Here is a 15176-nt window from a genome sequence, read left to right as displayed (position 1 = left end):
AGCTGTGGTTCCTCTCCATCCCGAACTCTGTCTTGGCATTATGTTTTGTCTCCAAAGCACGGAGGTCTGTTTTCTCCAACACCTGCAATAGTACGGTTGAACCTCAAGCATGCTGAACAAAAGAAGCCAGACGCAGAACATATTATATACGTTCATCGATTGACACAAAGTGCAAAAACAGGAAAGCGACTCAGTGGTGTTAGAGATCAGGAAAATAGTGATCTTGGGGGAGAAGGTAGTAACTGGGAGGGCAGACAAAGGGGCTTCCGGGGTGCCGTTGTAGTTTCTTGATAGGGGTGTGTTCCCCCCGCTTGTGATTTTATCGTATTCTATTTGTATGGGATACCTCAGTGAAACCCCCTGCCCCCGCCCCGCGGTGCACCCTCCCCCCTCCAAAGCTTATGCCAGTCTTGTTATTCTTGCGTTTGTAACCATTCTTCACAATGTGATCAGTCATTTACACTTGAGGTCAGTGTGAAACCCCTCGCAAATGTGAAAACGTTTGAATATTTGAAGCCTCTAGTCTGTCTTGGGGTTTCCCTGGTAGGGGTGAAAGTTTCAGGAACGTCAGCTTCGTCTGTCCTCCAGCTGAAGACCGTGGACTGTTGGCCTACAAGAGCCCCTGGGTGTGGCTTTGGGTGGCCTCGCTCCTGAGGTCCTTGGCGATGTGGGGGCAACCACAGAAGCTGTCTGGGCGGGCGCAGACGCTGCCCCGCTTCAGCACTGGCCCGACAGGAAGGAAAGAGAAATGCGTCAGTTGTTCCAAAGTGAAGAAAAGTTGACTTCCTTCTCTTCAGAACAGGCCCCCCTGTCTCCTCTCTTGAAGCAGATGCCAAGGTAGGTGAGTATCCACATCCAGCCATGTGGGGAGGTTGTGCTGAGAGCGAGGTGGGTAGAGAGTATGGTGATTGTAACTTTTCCTAAATTAATGACTGAGAAGGTGGGAGACAAAAACAGTGGTAAATTAGCCAGAGGATGACTTCTAATTTTATTGACTAGCATACACTTAAACGGTAGGGTAATAATGATTTAAATGGAATGGAGGAAATACTTGAGAGTTAGTTGAAAACCACACCAAACCAAACAACTCTATCTAAAAGTTATATGTTGTGATTTTTTTTTTAAGGTGGTGCTTGTTTTGATTGTATTTATATTGTTTTCGTACTGTGGTTATTGCATATGTTGGACTTCTTCTGTGGCTTGTAAATTAGTGTACATACAGTTTATTATTGCCTTGCTGTGGATTCATAGATTCAGATTGTTTCCATCATGCATAATCTCCAGTTTGGGGATAGAACATAAATATACTTTTAAAATTAAAAAAGTCAGTTAGCTGGGGTCTAATTTTAACTTCTTTCGGGTAAGCTGCCTTCACCTCCAAATGCATTTCTTGGCAAGAGGAGAGATGATGAGGGAGACATGTGCGTTAGGTATTAAGGATCCACTATGAAGTTAGAATCGATGTTAAGAAAAAGATTATTTGGCTAAGACTGAAGACTTAGCTGAACGGGAGACTCTAGCTTCTGAACTTTTCTGCCTAAATAAAGCATAAGGCTTTGAAGTTCAACAGACCCAAATTGGAGTGTGATTTTAGGTAAATTACTTAATCGCTCCCAGCCTCACACTCCTCATCTGTGAAATGGGTGTACTTACTTCATAGTGTTGTAATGAAGGTAGAGGTAATGTATGCAGAGCCCTTGTCAGACTGGCCCCGAGTAAGTGCTAAATGAACAGTTGCTTTTGGTCCAACAAAAAGTATAACAACAATTATGAGCAGTGTCTGTGACAAGGTAATAATTTTAATTCTCATTTCTTTACTCTTCCTTGAGAAGAGGTCAAATGTAAGCCTTGGAAGTTGTGGGTTTCTATTTCAGTGTTTAACTTTGATTCTAAAACTAACGTTTATCAACTGCGTGTTCTACGCTTAGCACCGTGATCTCAACTTTTGGGGTTTTCTCGTGGCAAGATACCTACCTGAACGAGAAAGAACCGGTAGAATCAGCAGTGAACTGCAGCGACCTTTCAGGACAAAGGCTCATTTCCCTTTCTCCCATGTCAGGTGGGCTTTGCGTCCTCTTGAGTTAAGCCCACGTATGCGCAACTTCCTACCGTAAGGACTTGAAGCGCATACAACTTGTGGAGACTTTTTTAAGAGAACGAATGCAACACGAGGTCGGGGCCCCGGACGGGGCCACGCGAGGGACGCCAAAGCGTGAGCTTCACCAGCTGCCCGGAAAACGCACGTCTGGTTAAGGGACCGGGGAGGCGAAGGATCCGTAGACACGCCCCTCCGTTCCCCTGTCGGGCTTTCTGGTGGACACGCATGCGCGTCACCTGGCCTTTGTAAAAACGAAGCGGCCCCGTTTGGGCCGGAACCACGGAGGCAAGAGCGGTTATTCGCCCACCTCCTGCCTTACGTGGACGGGTGTCCTCTGTGGCTGTGCCATACGCCAGCGAAAAGGGACGGCGCTTCGGGTGAAGTTTGGGGGTCAGCGTCCCCACGCTCAGTCCCCCCCGCGTACCAGGCAGAGTGCTGGGGCCGTGTTCTCAGACTGCGGCCCTTCCAGGAAACAGCTGTGGTAGCAGCAGAGCGGCGGAGGCTGAGGCCCCCCGAAACGACCCGCCGTTGCGCGGCTGTGGCTTTTGGGCTTTGAGAACATTCTGTAGTTGCCCTCGAACATCCCGGCAGCGCCGACCGTCCGGCCACGCGCACGCACGCCCCTGCGGTTTGCCGCATTTCCACTGTCCCCGTCCCCTGCATCACGGTCGGGCGGGGGAGCTTTCCTGCCTAGCATCTGATGACCAGCTGCTCAGAGATGACACGGGATCGGGTGAAAGACCCGGGGACACCCGCCGGCAAGCAAAGAACGTCTCCTTTCCTGTCCTCCTCGTTCTTTTGCCTCAGTTCCGTGATTCTCGTGCCTCCCCCTTGTCAGGTCTAAAAGCCAGGCCAGCTTTGCTGTGAGGCCGAGGAAGGAAAGCAGGCAGCATTTCAACACACCATTGACTGTTTTGTCCCCGCGGCAAGGTTGTCCCCACATGTTTGGCCCACAGGGTTGTCCCCCCTCCCCCAGCCATCTCTGCTTCCTCCATAAGGAGAATCCCACCTTCCTCCGAGCATTCTCCCGCTCTGTAGCTTTTTGCACTTTACTATTATTTTTTAACTCAAGGACCGTTTCCAGAATTCCATTCTTTAATTTGATTTTTAAAATTTTATTTAAAGCCAAGTTAGTTAACATGTAGGGTAATAATGGCTTTAGGAGTGGAATTTAGTGATTCATCGTTTATACACAGCGCCCAGTGCTCAACACCATTTAGCCCGTGCTCCCCACCCAGCACCCCTCCAGCACCCCTCAGTTTGTTCCCTGTATTTAAGAGTCTCTCTCATGGGGCACCTGGGTGGCTCAGTCAGTTAAGCGTCCGACTGCAGCTCAGGCCATGATCTCATGGTTTGTGAGTTCAAACCCCGCACTGGGCTAGTTGCTGTCAGCGCAGAGCCCATTTGCAGATCCTCTGTCCCCTTCTCGCTCTGCCCCTTCCCCATTCTCTCTCTCTTTCAAAAAAAAGAGTCTCTTATAGTTTGCCTCCCTGTTTTTATCTTATTTTTCCCTCCCTTCCCCTATGTTCATCTGTTTTGTTTCTTAAATTGCACATATGAGTGGAATCGTATGATATTTCTTTCTCTGACTATTTCACTTAGCATTTTACCTGCTAGTTCCATCCATGTTGTTGCAAATGGCAAGATTTCATCCTTTTTGATCGCCGAGTAATATTCCATTGTAAATATACACCACATCTTCTTTATTCATTCATCCATCAATGGACATTTGGACTCTTTCCGTAACTTGGCTACTGTTGATAGATTCTGGCGTCTTTACACTCAACCCACCGTGTTATAATTTATTTGCTTGCAAGTAAATTTTCTGGCTGGAATGTGAACTTCTTGAATGCAGGAATTGGGTCTTCCTTATTGTACATCCTTAATACCTGGCATATGCTTGGCACACAGAAGGCCTGGAGATCCATGTTGTTGAACCCATGCCCCCCAACACCATAACCCAGCTGTGTTTGTCTGGAGGCCAGAGTTGCACCAGGATGCAGCCTGACTGGTATAGACAAAATGGAAATACACGGATTGAAGTACCATGCTGCGTTTAGGAGGGGACCCTGCTGCCTCTGTCCCTATCAGTCCCTGAGAAACGGCTTCTTCTCCTACTTTGGGGGCTTCCTACGTGGGGGACGGATTGCAGGGAGGAATGTTTGAGCGTTGCTTGCTTCGTTCCAGCCATTGCTCTAGGCCTCCACCTGGGTGATTTATTTCATCCCCAAATCCACCCTGTGGAGCAGGGTCACAGAGGAGGTCACAGAGGAGGCAGAGAAGGAAGGGGTGTGTTGCAGAGATTGAACAACTGGCCCGAGAGCACGTGGCTATGCCCTGGAATTGGGTTTGATCTCAGATCGCCCTGTATCCCCACTGATGTGGAGATGGTACAGTTTGGTTGGTTTTATGTTTTAATTGTTACATACAAACAGACAGGTGGGGGAGTGCTGTAAAGCCAAGGCAGTCACGGTTGCAAAATTACAAACGTGCAGTGGAGAAAGGAGGTTGGGGCATCCCATGGATGAAAACGGAGCCTGGCTTCTTTGCTTGGGACAAAATAAATACAATTTAAGAATCTGTCAGGTGGGTGAGAGAGTGATTGAAAAAGGAGCATCTCAGAAAAATGGATCTGGGAGATTTCATCTCTCCGGCTGTGGGGTTGTGAATTTCTGCATGAGATCGTTAAAACGCTTGTTAGTATGCTTCTCAAATTCTGAAATGACTCCGATTCTCCTGTGCTTTTCACATTTCTGAAGGCTGAAGCTTTCAGAATTGGGTGCTTGCCCACCTGACTCTCCTTACTTCCTACTCGACTTGAATTTGTGCTTCCTGCTTTGCAAGCAAACCCGCGTGACACAATATTTACTGGGTTTCTCAACACATGCCAAATACTACTTGCTGGGTGGTGAGGGATCACTAAAACTCAATGTCACCACTAGAAAGGATTCTTGACTACAAGCCAGCATGAAGTCAGCGTCCCAATAGAGAAATATACGAAGTGGAAAGGTGTTATAATGAAGAAGGAGTGATTACCTTCGATTGCAAATAAGGAAAATTGGGTAGCAATTAAGCCGGACCTTGAAAGATTAAAAATGATGATGGTGATACTGTCACTACCGCTAGTAATTACAGCGAACATTTATCAACTGCTTATTATGTGCTTGCCACTGTGATCTAAGTGCTCGATAGGTAGCAACACAGTTAATCCTCACAACTACTCTATGAAGTAGGCACGGTCGTTCTCTGTATAGACAAGGAAGTTAAATCCCAGTGGGTTTATGTAACTTGTCCAGCATCTCAGCAGTTAGTGAGAGGCAGAGCTGAGCTACTCGCCCACATAGTCAGCTCCAAGCCTGCTTTCCTGACTGTTCCCTCACTGTCTCTGAGTAATTTAGATTTTGGTCGACGGAGGGAAGAGTAGGCGCCAATCAATGCACAGAAAAGGAAAAGGGCCCGATGGGCTCGAGGGAATAGTCTTGAAGGAGTCCACTATGGGAGCAATGGAGCACTTAGTGGGAGTGAGGATGCAGAAGTAGGAATACCCCAGATCCGGGGATGTCAGGAAGGCCATGTTCGTGCTTCGGAATTTGTTTATAGGCTGTGGAGAAGCTGGACTCCCGTGCTGGAGGAAGAATGTCACATTCCCGCCTCAGGGTTGGTAAATACACTGTTCCCACCTGAGAGATGCCCTCTCCATGCCTCAGACCAGCTCCTCCTCATCCCCCAGGCTCGGTGGGTCTCTACTTCGCCACGAAGACACCTTGTGAGGGTTACAGATGTTACTCTTCTCTCTTACTCTGTCATCCCAGACAGTAACACGTAGCACAGTGCAAGGAGCATGCAAACTGATTTTGATAGATTTCATGTACTTCTTTTACTACCTCTGTGTTCTACTCCAAAACATCGCATCAATCAAAACATCCACAAGAGAAGTAGGTTTGTTTTATCCGTGTTTCAAAGACTATGAAACATATTCCAGCATGGTTTCTACTACAGGGGACTAGAATCTGTAAAGGTGTACCTCGCCCTGCTAACGCCAGGAGGTGGTTGAGATTCTCTCTGGCTTTCTGGGTGTTTACCATGGGCCTGTGCTGCTTACTGACTGGGAAGTTCGCTAAAAACCACAAGCAACTTTAAAAATTAAAAATGAATTGTTACCACGGTTCTGGGGGTGCTTTGTCTTGCAGAAATAGAGCATGAGCTAAGAACAGTTTTAGTGAATCATTGTGGAGTGATTTGCAAAATGGGTCACAGAGTAGAATCTTCAAGTTAGCAGTTGATACAAAACTAAGAATTCAAATCCCAGTGCAGGAAGAGCCCCAGAACTTCTCTTCAAGAGGATGGGGAAAAAATGCAGCTGAAATAATTCAAATAATTTGCATCTTGAAAGAAGAACTCTGAGCTCTCAATTATAACCTGGAAATCAGACCTGAAATTACATGTGTAAATTCACAAACTAAAGTCCCCAGATCAAAACACAAAAGACCACCACCACCAACCAATTCTGTATTTCCCTTACCCCATTCTCCTACAAACCCAATAATGTGTTGCAACATGAACAAGAGAATTATACAATTTAATTTGTAAGTGACCTTAGAAATTGTTGGATCTTCTAATTCAGTGGTTTTTAAAACTATGAAATTCAATGCTTACTCATTATATGAAATATATTGTAATTCGCAATCTGGAAAATTCAGAACATATTAAAAACCTTGAAGGTATACTCTGTGTTTATAAAAGAGTTAAATTTTATCAGATAATTGTAATTTTTCCCCAATTACATGGTCTGGTAAGATAGTCAACATTTGCATGGGAGTGCGAGACAGTTCTTTGTCACTCTGCCAACCAGAAGCACCCCACAAATTTCTAAAGATGTAAGGGTGTTACTGCCCCCATTGAAAATCCTGAATGAGTCCTAGGAAACAACCATGAAGCAACCATGGCTCAAACCTGTTACATGGAAAGTCCAAGCCACCAGGCTAGGCAGGACACTAGGAGGACACTGGAGACCAAAGAGAAAACATCTTCCTCCACTTCTGTTAAATCTTGATGTGACTGATCCTGGGGTGATGCCCTATGAACAGTACCGATTTATGACTCTGGAGTGATGCTCTCTGCAGTGCTGAGGGCATCACTTCAAAAGTCACCCCTTGGTTAGATAGGCTCTGGAGACAGATCCTTCAGGTCAAAGAAAAAAAGCACATTTCCATCTAACAATAAGGCTTTACTCCTAATAAATATTAGCCAAGTGCTTGTGTGACTGAAGGTTTACAGAAGTTGGAATCAAATTTCTGGAAGTCAAGGATAAAAAAACACAGTGGGATGGATACAGAACACCTACACCTCTAGTGTTCTAAGCTTATGCCAGCATCAATTTGGAATACCAGAAACCACCACGTTTGGCTCTCTATTTGAAATGCATTCCATGAATTGTGATTTGGTTCTATATTCTTAGCTTTAAAACCGATATAGTAACGATACCTCAAGCACAACTTTGCTACTTTCTGCCAAACCGCTGCTCAAATAATTGATTGTTTTCTTAGTCTATGCCCTTTATACCTCAAGGATGTCCTTCTTGTGTTCTTTCAGTTTATCAGAATGATATACTCCACCTTGATTTTTTTTTAAGATTTGAATTTTACGTAATCTCTACACCCAATGGGGGCCTTGAACTCGCAATCCCAAGATCAAGAGTCACATGCTCTACCGACTGAGTCAGCCAGGCGCCCTTATACCACCTTGATTTTTCTTTTGTTTTGTTTCTTTATTTGGTTTTGTCTTGCTACTAAGAAGGTCAGAAATACGTCCACGCTCAAGTACAATGACTGTTTCACTGCAGGTTCCTGCTAGAATGATCTCCTCTTGCCACTCTGACTGCTGATATGTCTCTGACTTTATCTTAATTGTCCTCTGTGCTTTTATTGTAAGTAGCATCATATTCTTGTTAGACAGGGGATAGGGTGTAAATCACCAATCAAGTCGTGTGCTCTAAGCACTTGAGCAGTGTTGGCACTTGGCAGGTGCTCAGTAAGTATTTGCTGGATGGGTGGTTGGGTGGATGGATGGATGGATGGATGGATCCTAGAAACAAACCGAATTTCGCTTTTCTGTAGCCAGGAGTGAATGGCCACTGAGGGGAGGGTTAGCTCCCTCTCATCCATGAAAAGGGCACTTCCCACTGGAGGCCCACAGCCATAGATTGGATAGCAGATGAGGAGTGTTGTTAAATGATAATTGTATCCTGTGTTTCTGTAAAACCCTGCCATCTGAACGAGTGAACATTTACACGTTCCAGGATTCCCCCAGTGAGTTCATTGGTCATGTCATTTCTAGCCTAGCACTGCGCGAGTAGAGCTAGAGGGTGGAGTACGAAAACCACCTGAAAAGAAAGCTCAGTGCACACAAATCATGTGTTTTGAGCCAAGTGCAAACCTCTTCATTTGAAAGACTTGAGGGGCGTCTGGGTGGCTCAGTCGGTTAAACGTCTGACTCTTGATTTCGGCTCAGGTCATGCTCTCGTGGTTGGTGAGTTCGAGCCTCACGTTGGGCTCTGTATTGACCGTGCAGAGCCTGCTTGGGATTCTCTCTCTCTCTCTCTCTCTCTCTCTCTCTCTCTCTCTCTATCCCTCTCTCTCTCTCTGCCCCTTTCCCCACCAAAATAAATAAAGAAACTTAAAAAATAAAGAAATAAATAAAATTTAAAGACTTGAGAATCAGACCGCTGATATAGTTCTCGGTCCAATGGTATGGTTAATGATTAGAAATAAGATGAAAGAAAGAAGAACCAAGGGGCAAGTTGAGAAGAAATAGGCTCATAAGGTTGGTGACTTATTGGGCCAATTTGCGCCTCACCACCTGTCATTTGATGATACTTTATTCCACAGTACTTTCCTCTTTTCCAGAAATTCAGATCCCCGGGGAACTAAGATCTACAAGGTCCATCCGTTCACCTGGAAAGTGGGGACCAAGGAGAATCGAGGCTTTGCCACAGCCATGCAGCGATTACCAGCCAGGCTGGGCCAGAGCCCAGAGTCCTTGTTGATTTGTCATCTTCCCACCATCTAGATCGGATGCCTTTTGAGAGCAGGCGCTGACGAGAACCTTACTGAAGACTAGAGGCCAAGCGTGCACCTTTGCAGAGCTCTGCGACACCCTATTTGTCATGCAACCAGTGCATTTGGGTGAGCGATGTATTTTAACTTTGTCTCATGACAGAGGAAATGACAAATCTAGACTCCCTTGAGCCACGGGTCCTTAGCCTACAGGGCCATGAACTTGGATGGGGAAGGGATTCCACCTTTATTTATTTACCTCTAACTACAATATAGCATTTCCTTCCATTGTGAATATAGGCATCAAACCACAGAAGAACTAGCAGGACCTGTTGACTGTCACCACTAGAAATCATAAATATTTTCATACCACAAGGCATGTTACAGATATCTCAAAATATGATTTATAATCACCACTACTTTGAAATTATAGTAGTTGTTAGACTCACGACTTCATGCATCAATGAACATACATATTCCTATATTAAAACATTTCAGTATAATTGATTCCCTTTGTAAATTAATGTATTTTATTTTATGCATTTAAGTACACAGGCTTCACTAGACTACCAAAGATTAAGAAAAAAAGAATAAGAATCTCTGCTTAAAGAAAATGATTCCTGGGGCGCCTGGGTGGCTCAGTCGGTTGAGCGTCCGACTGGGGCTCAGGTCATGATCTCGCGGTTTGTGAGTTTTGAGCCCCGCATCGGGCTTTGTGCTGACAGCTCAGAGCCTGGAGCCTGCTTCGGCTTCTGTGTCTCCCTCTCTCTCTGCCCCTAACCCACTCACATTCTGTCTCTGTCTCTCTCAAAAATAAACATTAAAAAAAAAACTAAAAAAAAAAAAAAAAGGAAATGATCCCTTAGGGCTCTATTAACCTCTTATTCAGTGATTTGTTGTGAATCATAATATAATGTGAGTTTCTGTTGAAGCCCAACAAAAGGAGTTTAGGTTCTGAAGCATCGAAAGGAAGTCTTATTACTGAGGAAATCATGTAGATTTGATAACAAAATGGCATTTACAGAAAGTATATTGATTTGATCTACACGTTCTGCATTTCACTGATACGCATCTAGCCAGTGTTTTATCAATCCAATGCCATCTTCTTGGTTGGGGAGAGGAACAAATGGAAGGTCATGTGAGTCCAGTGTCACCAACGGTGGGAAAAGGCAGGGAGAATGTATACAGAACCTTTCAATCAGCATTAAACAGAAACGAGACCCCATGCATAAGGCAGTCCACGAAAACCATTAAAAAACAAATAATTGCTATATTGAGGTTGTGATGATGTCCCTTCACACCTCCCCAATTGATTAAAAGGTTTTTTTTTTTGAGTTTTGAAGTTAATTGTAAAAATAATAGCTATGCGTTGAGCATATTGTTCTTCTAGTGTATTGTCAGTTAGGATGAGGTACATTAATCATGGACCTTTATGCCTCTAATCATGGAGATACTGGATTCCTATTAGAACAATTAAAGTTCAGAGTGGCTCAGTCGGTTGAGCGTCTGACTTAGGCTCAGGTCATGATCTTGCAGTTCGTGTGTTCAAGCCCCACGTTGGGCTCTTTGCTGTCAGCACAGAGCCCGCTTTGGATCCTCTGACCCCTGGCTCTCTGCCCCTCCCACATACTCTCTCTCAAAATAAATAAATAAAGTTAAAAAAAAAAAACAAAAGAACAATTCAAGTTTAGAAGTTTTGGCCTTGAGAAACATGAGAAGGCCAATTTAATAAAAGTTAAATTCTTACGTTATCGCCGTGGCAGAAAGTGCAAGGGTCCGTGTGGAACACTCGGTGTTTCCGAAGTAATGCCGCGGGCGAACGCAAGCCAGGAAAATGATGCCACTTTTGTTGCTGTCTTTTCTACAGGTGTTGACCTGGCTGGGCTTCTAATTACCATTACTGCTGACCTGAAAGCATTGGAGGCGAAGGTTATTTTCTAAACGTCCTCGACAGTCTTCTCACCGCCTTTCGTAAGTTTCCTCCGACCGGGGCTCGCTTCCGCTTTGCGCAGAAATTATCTGCTTAGAGCCCTGCCTGATTTATAACAATCTCTGGCAAAACCCCAGAAAAGAGATAACACTCTTGTCTTCGACGGACCTCGGAGGCGGCAGCGGGGCCGGTGGAAAGGGTCTTCCGGTGGCCCGAGGCTCTGGGAGCCACCAGTCCAGCTGAGGGACAGCCTCTTGGGACTTTCTTCTCCCTGAGGAGCGTGACGCAGTTAAAAAGGAAAAAAAAAAAAAAGAGCCACAAGCCAAAGAGTTGCCAATGACATAGGAGAGGGAGCGCTTTCAAGCCACCGAGCCGCTCCTGGAGGCTCTGAGCTCACCCACCCCCCAGCCAGGGGGCTCGGTCGTGGAGCGACACTCAACACGGGTCCGCGCACGAGAGACGGAATGGCCGGGGAAGTCAGTCTGAATTCCCTCCAGGAACTGGAACGCGAGGTCATCCTCCAGGTCCTGTACCGAGACCAGGCGGTTCAAAACACCGAGGAGGAGAGGATCCGGTATGCTGTCCCCGTGCCGCGCGATTCCCTGGGAGCTGGGCTTTTCCTGCGCACAGCACAGCCGGATGCCACTTGGCTGGCCGCTGGCTCCCTGCTGCCCACGGGGCGTCCCGTCCGCAAGCGTCCCAGTGAGGGGTGGAGGCCAGGTGGCCCGGCCGTGTGACTGAGCTTCCCTAAGGGAGGAGGGAGGCTGCTTTTGTCAGTCACTTAAAATTATGCCTTTCTGTGATAAGTGTGTCGTCTGCTGCCTGTCGCTTTGCTACTTCCTGGGAATAATTCAAAGGAAGATGTTCAGGCCTCTTCTATACCTCTCAAGGGAAAGACCTCCAGGGAAGGGCTGCCTCCGTTGTGCGATCCTGCGGCAGATCTGGTGCAATCCTTCCCCGTCTTTTTCTTTGTGTGCTTTTGCTAACAAGTTGGCTTTGAGGGGAGGGGAGTGTAAAATGTGAACCTGCTCAGCCAGTTCCCTGACTGATCTGCAATAGGCAGTTTCTTTCCTTGTCTGTCTTGAAGCTGCACCGGCTGTTTGGTAGTGGTTCACGCTTACTAAAGCACCGTATCAAAACTGCCGACCGATAGCGGTCAAGATCCACCTTTAGAAATGGTGATGCCTTGTTTATCAATGTTTGTAAAGGATATGAAGCCTAGAAAATAAGTACATGGAATAGGCTTTTTTATTTTGTTTTGTTTTTAAACTTTTTTAATGTTTATTTATTCTTTTTTTAATTTTATTTTTATTTTTTTTAATGTTTTATTTATTTTTGAGACAGAGAGAGACAGAGCATGAACAGGGGAGGGGCAGAGAGAGAGAGGGAGACACAGAATCCGAAACAGGCTCCAGGCTCTGAGCTGTCAGCACAGAGCCTGATGCGGGGCTTGAACTCACAGACCACGAGATCATGACCTGAGCCGAAGTCGGACGCCCAACCGAGTGAGCCACCCAGGCGCCCCCAATGTTTATTTATTCTTGAGAGACAGAGCATGAGTGGGGGAGGGGCAGAGAGAGAGAGAAGACACAGAATCCGAAGCAGGCTCCAGGCTCCAAGCTGTCAGCACAGAGCCCGACGTGGGGCTAGAACCCACGAACCGTGAGATCATGACCTGAGCTGAAGTCGGACGCTTAACTGACTGAGCCACCCAGGGTCCCCTGTTTTTAACATTAAAAAAATTTTTTTTAATGTTTATTTATTTTTGAGATAGAGAGAGAGAGAGAGAGACAGAGTGTGAGTGGGAGAGGGGCAGATAAAGAGGGAGACACGGAATCAAGAACAGGCTCCAGGCTCTGGGCTGACACCACAGAGCCCAACATGGGGTTTGAACCCACGAACCGTGAAATCATAACCAGAGCCAAAGTCGGACGCTTAACTGACTGAATCACCCAGGCACCTCTTTTTAAAAATTTTTTTTAATGTTTATTTATTTTTGAGAGAGAAAGAGGACGAGTGGGGGGACTAAACATTTTTTAAAGTTTATTTATTTTGAGAGAGAGAGAGACAGACAGACAGGGAGAATCCCAAGCAGGCTCTGTGCTGTTAGTGCAGAGCCCGATGTGGGGCTCAGTCTCATTAACTGTGAGATCATGACCTAAGCTGAAATCAAGAGTCAGATGTTCAACCACCTGAGCCACCCAGGTGCCCTGTATTTTGTTTTGTTTTTTTTTTTTAAATTTTTTTTCAACGTTTTTATTTATTTTTGGGACAGACAGAGACAGAGCATGAACGGGGGAGGGGCAGAGAGAGAGGGAGACACAGAATCGGAAGCAGGCTCCAGGCTCTGAGCCATCAGCCCAGAGCCTGATGCGGGGCTCAAACTCACGGACCGTGAGATCGTGACCTGGCTGAAGTCGGACGCTTAACCAACTGCGCCACCCAGGCGCCCCTTGTTTTGTTTTTAATGACAGAACTCTTTCAGAGTTTGCCAAGAAAAATGCACATATAAAATAAAACTTTGGGCACCCAAATGCTTGAGAAATGAGAGAAATTTGCTGGTTAACTGAAAGGTACAATGTTTTTTCTGTACTCCTCGGTTATCCCAAAGCTCTCTAAATGTACTTATACTTTCTTCCACTAAAAAATAGAATACACTGAACAAAATGGAATTGTCTTTGATGATTAGAGGTCTTTCAGTGATTTAGAAACGTCATTTTGAATATCAACAAAGTAACATGGACACCGTGGAAAGGAAGCTTTGTTCCAGAGGGACAAAGGGACATTTGCCCTGATTGTAGGGCAAATCCTGCAAGTTGAATGTAAGCTATTTCTTTGGGACTGGCTTCTCTCTTCTAAAAGTAGGTGGCAGAGACATTTCATAAAAGAGTATTCTGGTTAATGACACCTCTCTGGGGTCCAGTGTAAGGTCCCTTTGCACTTGTGCTATTGTCTAGGGGAAATAGGTATTGGGGGTGAACTGACCACCCATAAAAAAACAAAAACAAACAAACAAACACAGTAGCAAAAGCATAGCATCAGTTGAATAATTGTGTTGGATAACTTATGACAATAGCAAGTGTGTATGTTCTATCTTTATAGTTGTTTCTATGCCTTCTGTATTAAAATTGATGCCATGCTCTGTGTGTATGTGTGTTTTGTTTTGCTTTGTTTTGTTTTGTTTTCTTCTCCCACTGTTCTTGCTAACCATTATGACGCCCTTTGGGCGTGGAGGGATGAGCCTAGAACAAAGTGAGTAGCTAACTCATCTGTGCCAGGAGTTTGTTATGCTTTGCCATTTGGTCTTCTCGGCATCCCTGGGAGATCACCTTTTTCTCGCCTCTGTTTCACAGTTGAGAAAATCTCTGAGCCTCTTTTTGGAAGGTTGAGGGAGACCCCTCGCTTTCAGGGCCATGTTGTCGCCTGGGGGTGTTGGATGCCAAAGCGCCGTCTGCCTTCTCGTGCTGTGAGCGGCAGCGTTGGGGCTCTTGCCGCGTGGGAGTGTGCCTCGCACCTGTCCTTCCATTCAGTCCTGTTTCATCGTTTGACTCTTTGGGTCGCAGGAAACTGAAGACGCACCTGCAACATCTCAGGTGGAAAGGAGCAAGGAGCGTGAGCCCAGAATACAAAGAGAAGTCCTGCGCACGCTGCCAGTGCCAGCTCGGGCTTCTGCTGAACCGGGGGGCCGTGTGCAAGGGCTGCAGCCACCGCGTGTGCTCCGAGTGCCGAGTCTTCCTGCAGAGGACCCGTGCCTGGAAGTGCACCGTGTGCTTTGAGGACAGGTGAGATTGCCCGGGTGTTCACTTCCTCCCGTGGACTCAGCCCTGGAGACGGTCCCAGACACCCCCCCGACAGAGAGAGCTGTCCCTCCTCAAAGGTTCATAGAGTGCTTAATACAAAGCTACCTTTCTAGACTTGGAAATTTTAGTAATTTAAAAATAAATTTTATTAAATAAAAAAGATATTTTTAAATTTGCAAATGTTTGTTTGTAATGGCTGAGGATGGGCTAACCCAGGAGTTAAGATCCATTTGGATTTTGTAACTAGGTGCCAAAGTTTTCTCAGAGCTTAATTTATCTCTTTCAGAGAAAGT

General features: G+C 45.8%; 1 protein-coding gene and 1 long non-coding RNA gene across 5 annotated transcripts in view; one reads left to right on the top strand and one right to left on the bottom strand.

Annotated features, from left to right (window-relative positions):
* Nucleotides 1-137: 137 nt before the first annotated feature.
* On the bottom strand, nt 138-3398 carry LOC124529391 (uncharacterized). The gene is made up of 2 exons (XR_006966324.1): nt 1975-3398; nt 138-932 (listed from the first exon to the last, which is right to left on the bottom strand). It is a non-coding gene; the product is annotated as an uncharacterized LOC124529391 (long non-coding RNA).
* Nucleotides 3399-11175: 7777 nt separating this feature from the next.
* SYTL3 (synaptotagmin like 3) overlaps nt 11176-15176 on the top strand; it is an 83268-nt gene continuing 79267 nt past the window's right edge. For all 4 annotated transcript variants that reach the window (XM_047103287.1, XM_047103285.1, XM_047103286.1 and 1 more), the window contains exons 1-2: nt 11176-11657; nt 14647-14865. In XM_047103287.1, coding sequence (XP_046959243.1) covers nt 11548-11657; nt 14647-14865 — 329 coding nt within the window. In that variant the 5' untranslated portion in view covers nt 11176-11547. The remainder of the gene's footprint in view (nt 11658-14646; nt 14866-15176) is intronic.

This window comes from Lynx rufus, unplaced genomic scaffold (genome assembly GCF_022079265.1).
Source record: "Lynx rufus isolate CCGP_SWC_20201006 ecotype Redwood Valley unplaced genomic scaffold, mLynRuf1.p SCAF_6, whole genome shotgun sequence".
Lineage (NCBI taxonomy): Eukaryota > Metazoa > Chordata > Mammalia > Carnivora > Felidae > Lynx > Lynx rufus.
Note: the sequence above shows the minus strand (reverse complement) of the source record. Positions and strands in the feature narration are given on the sequence as shown.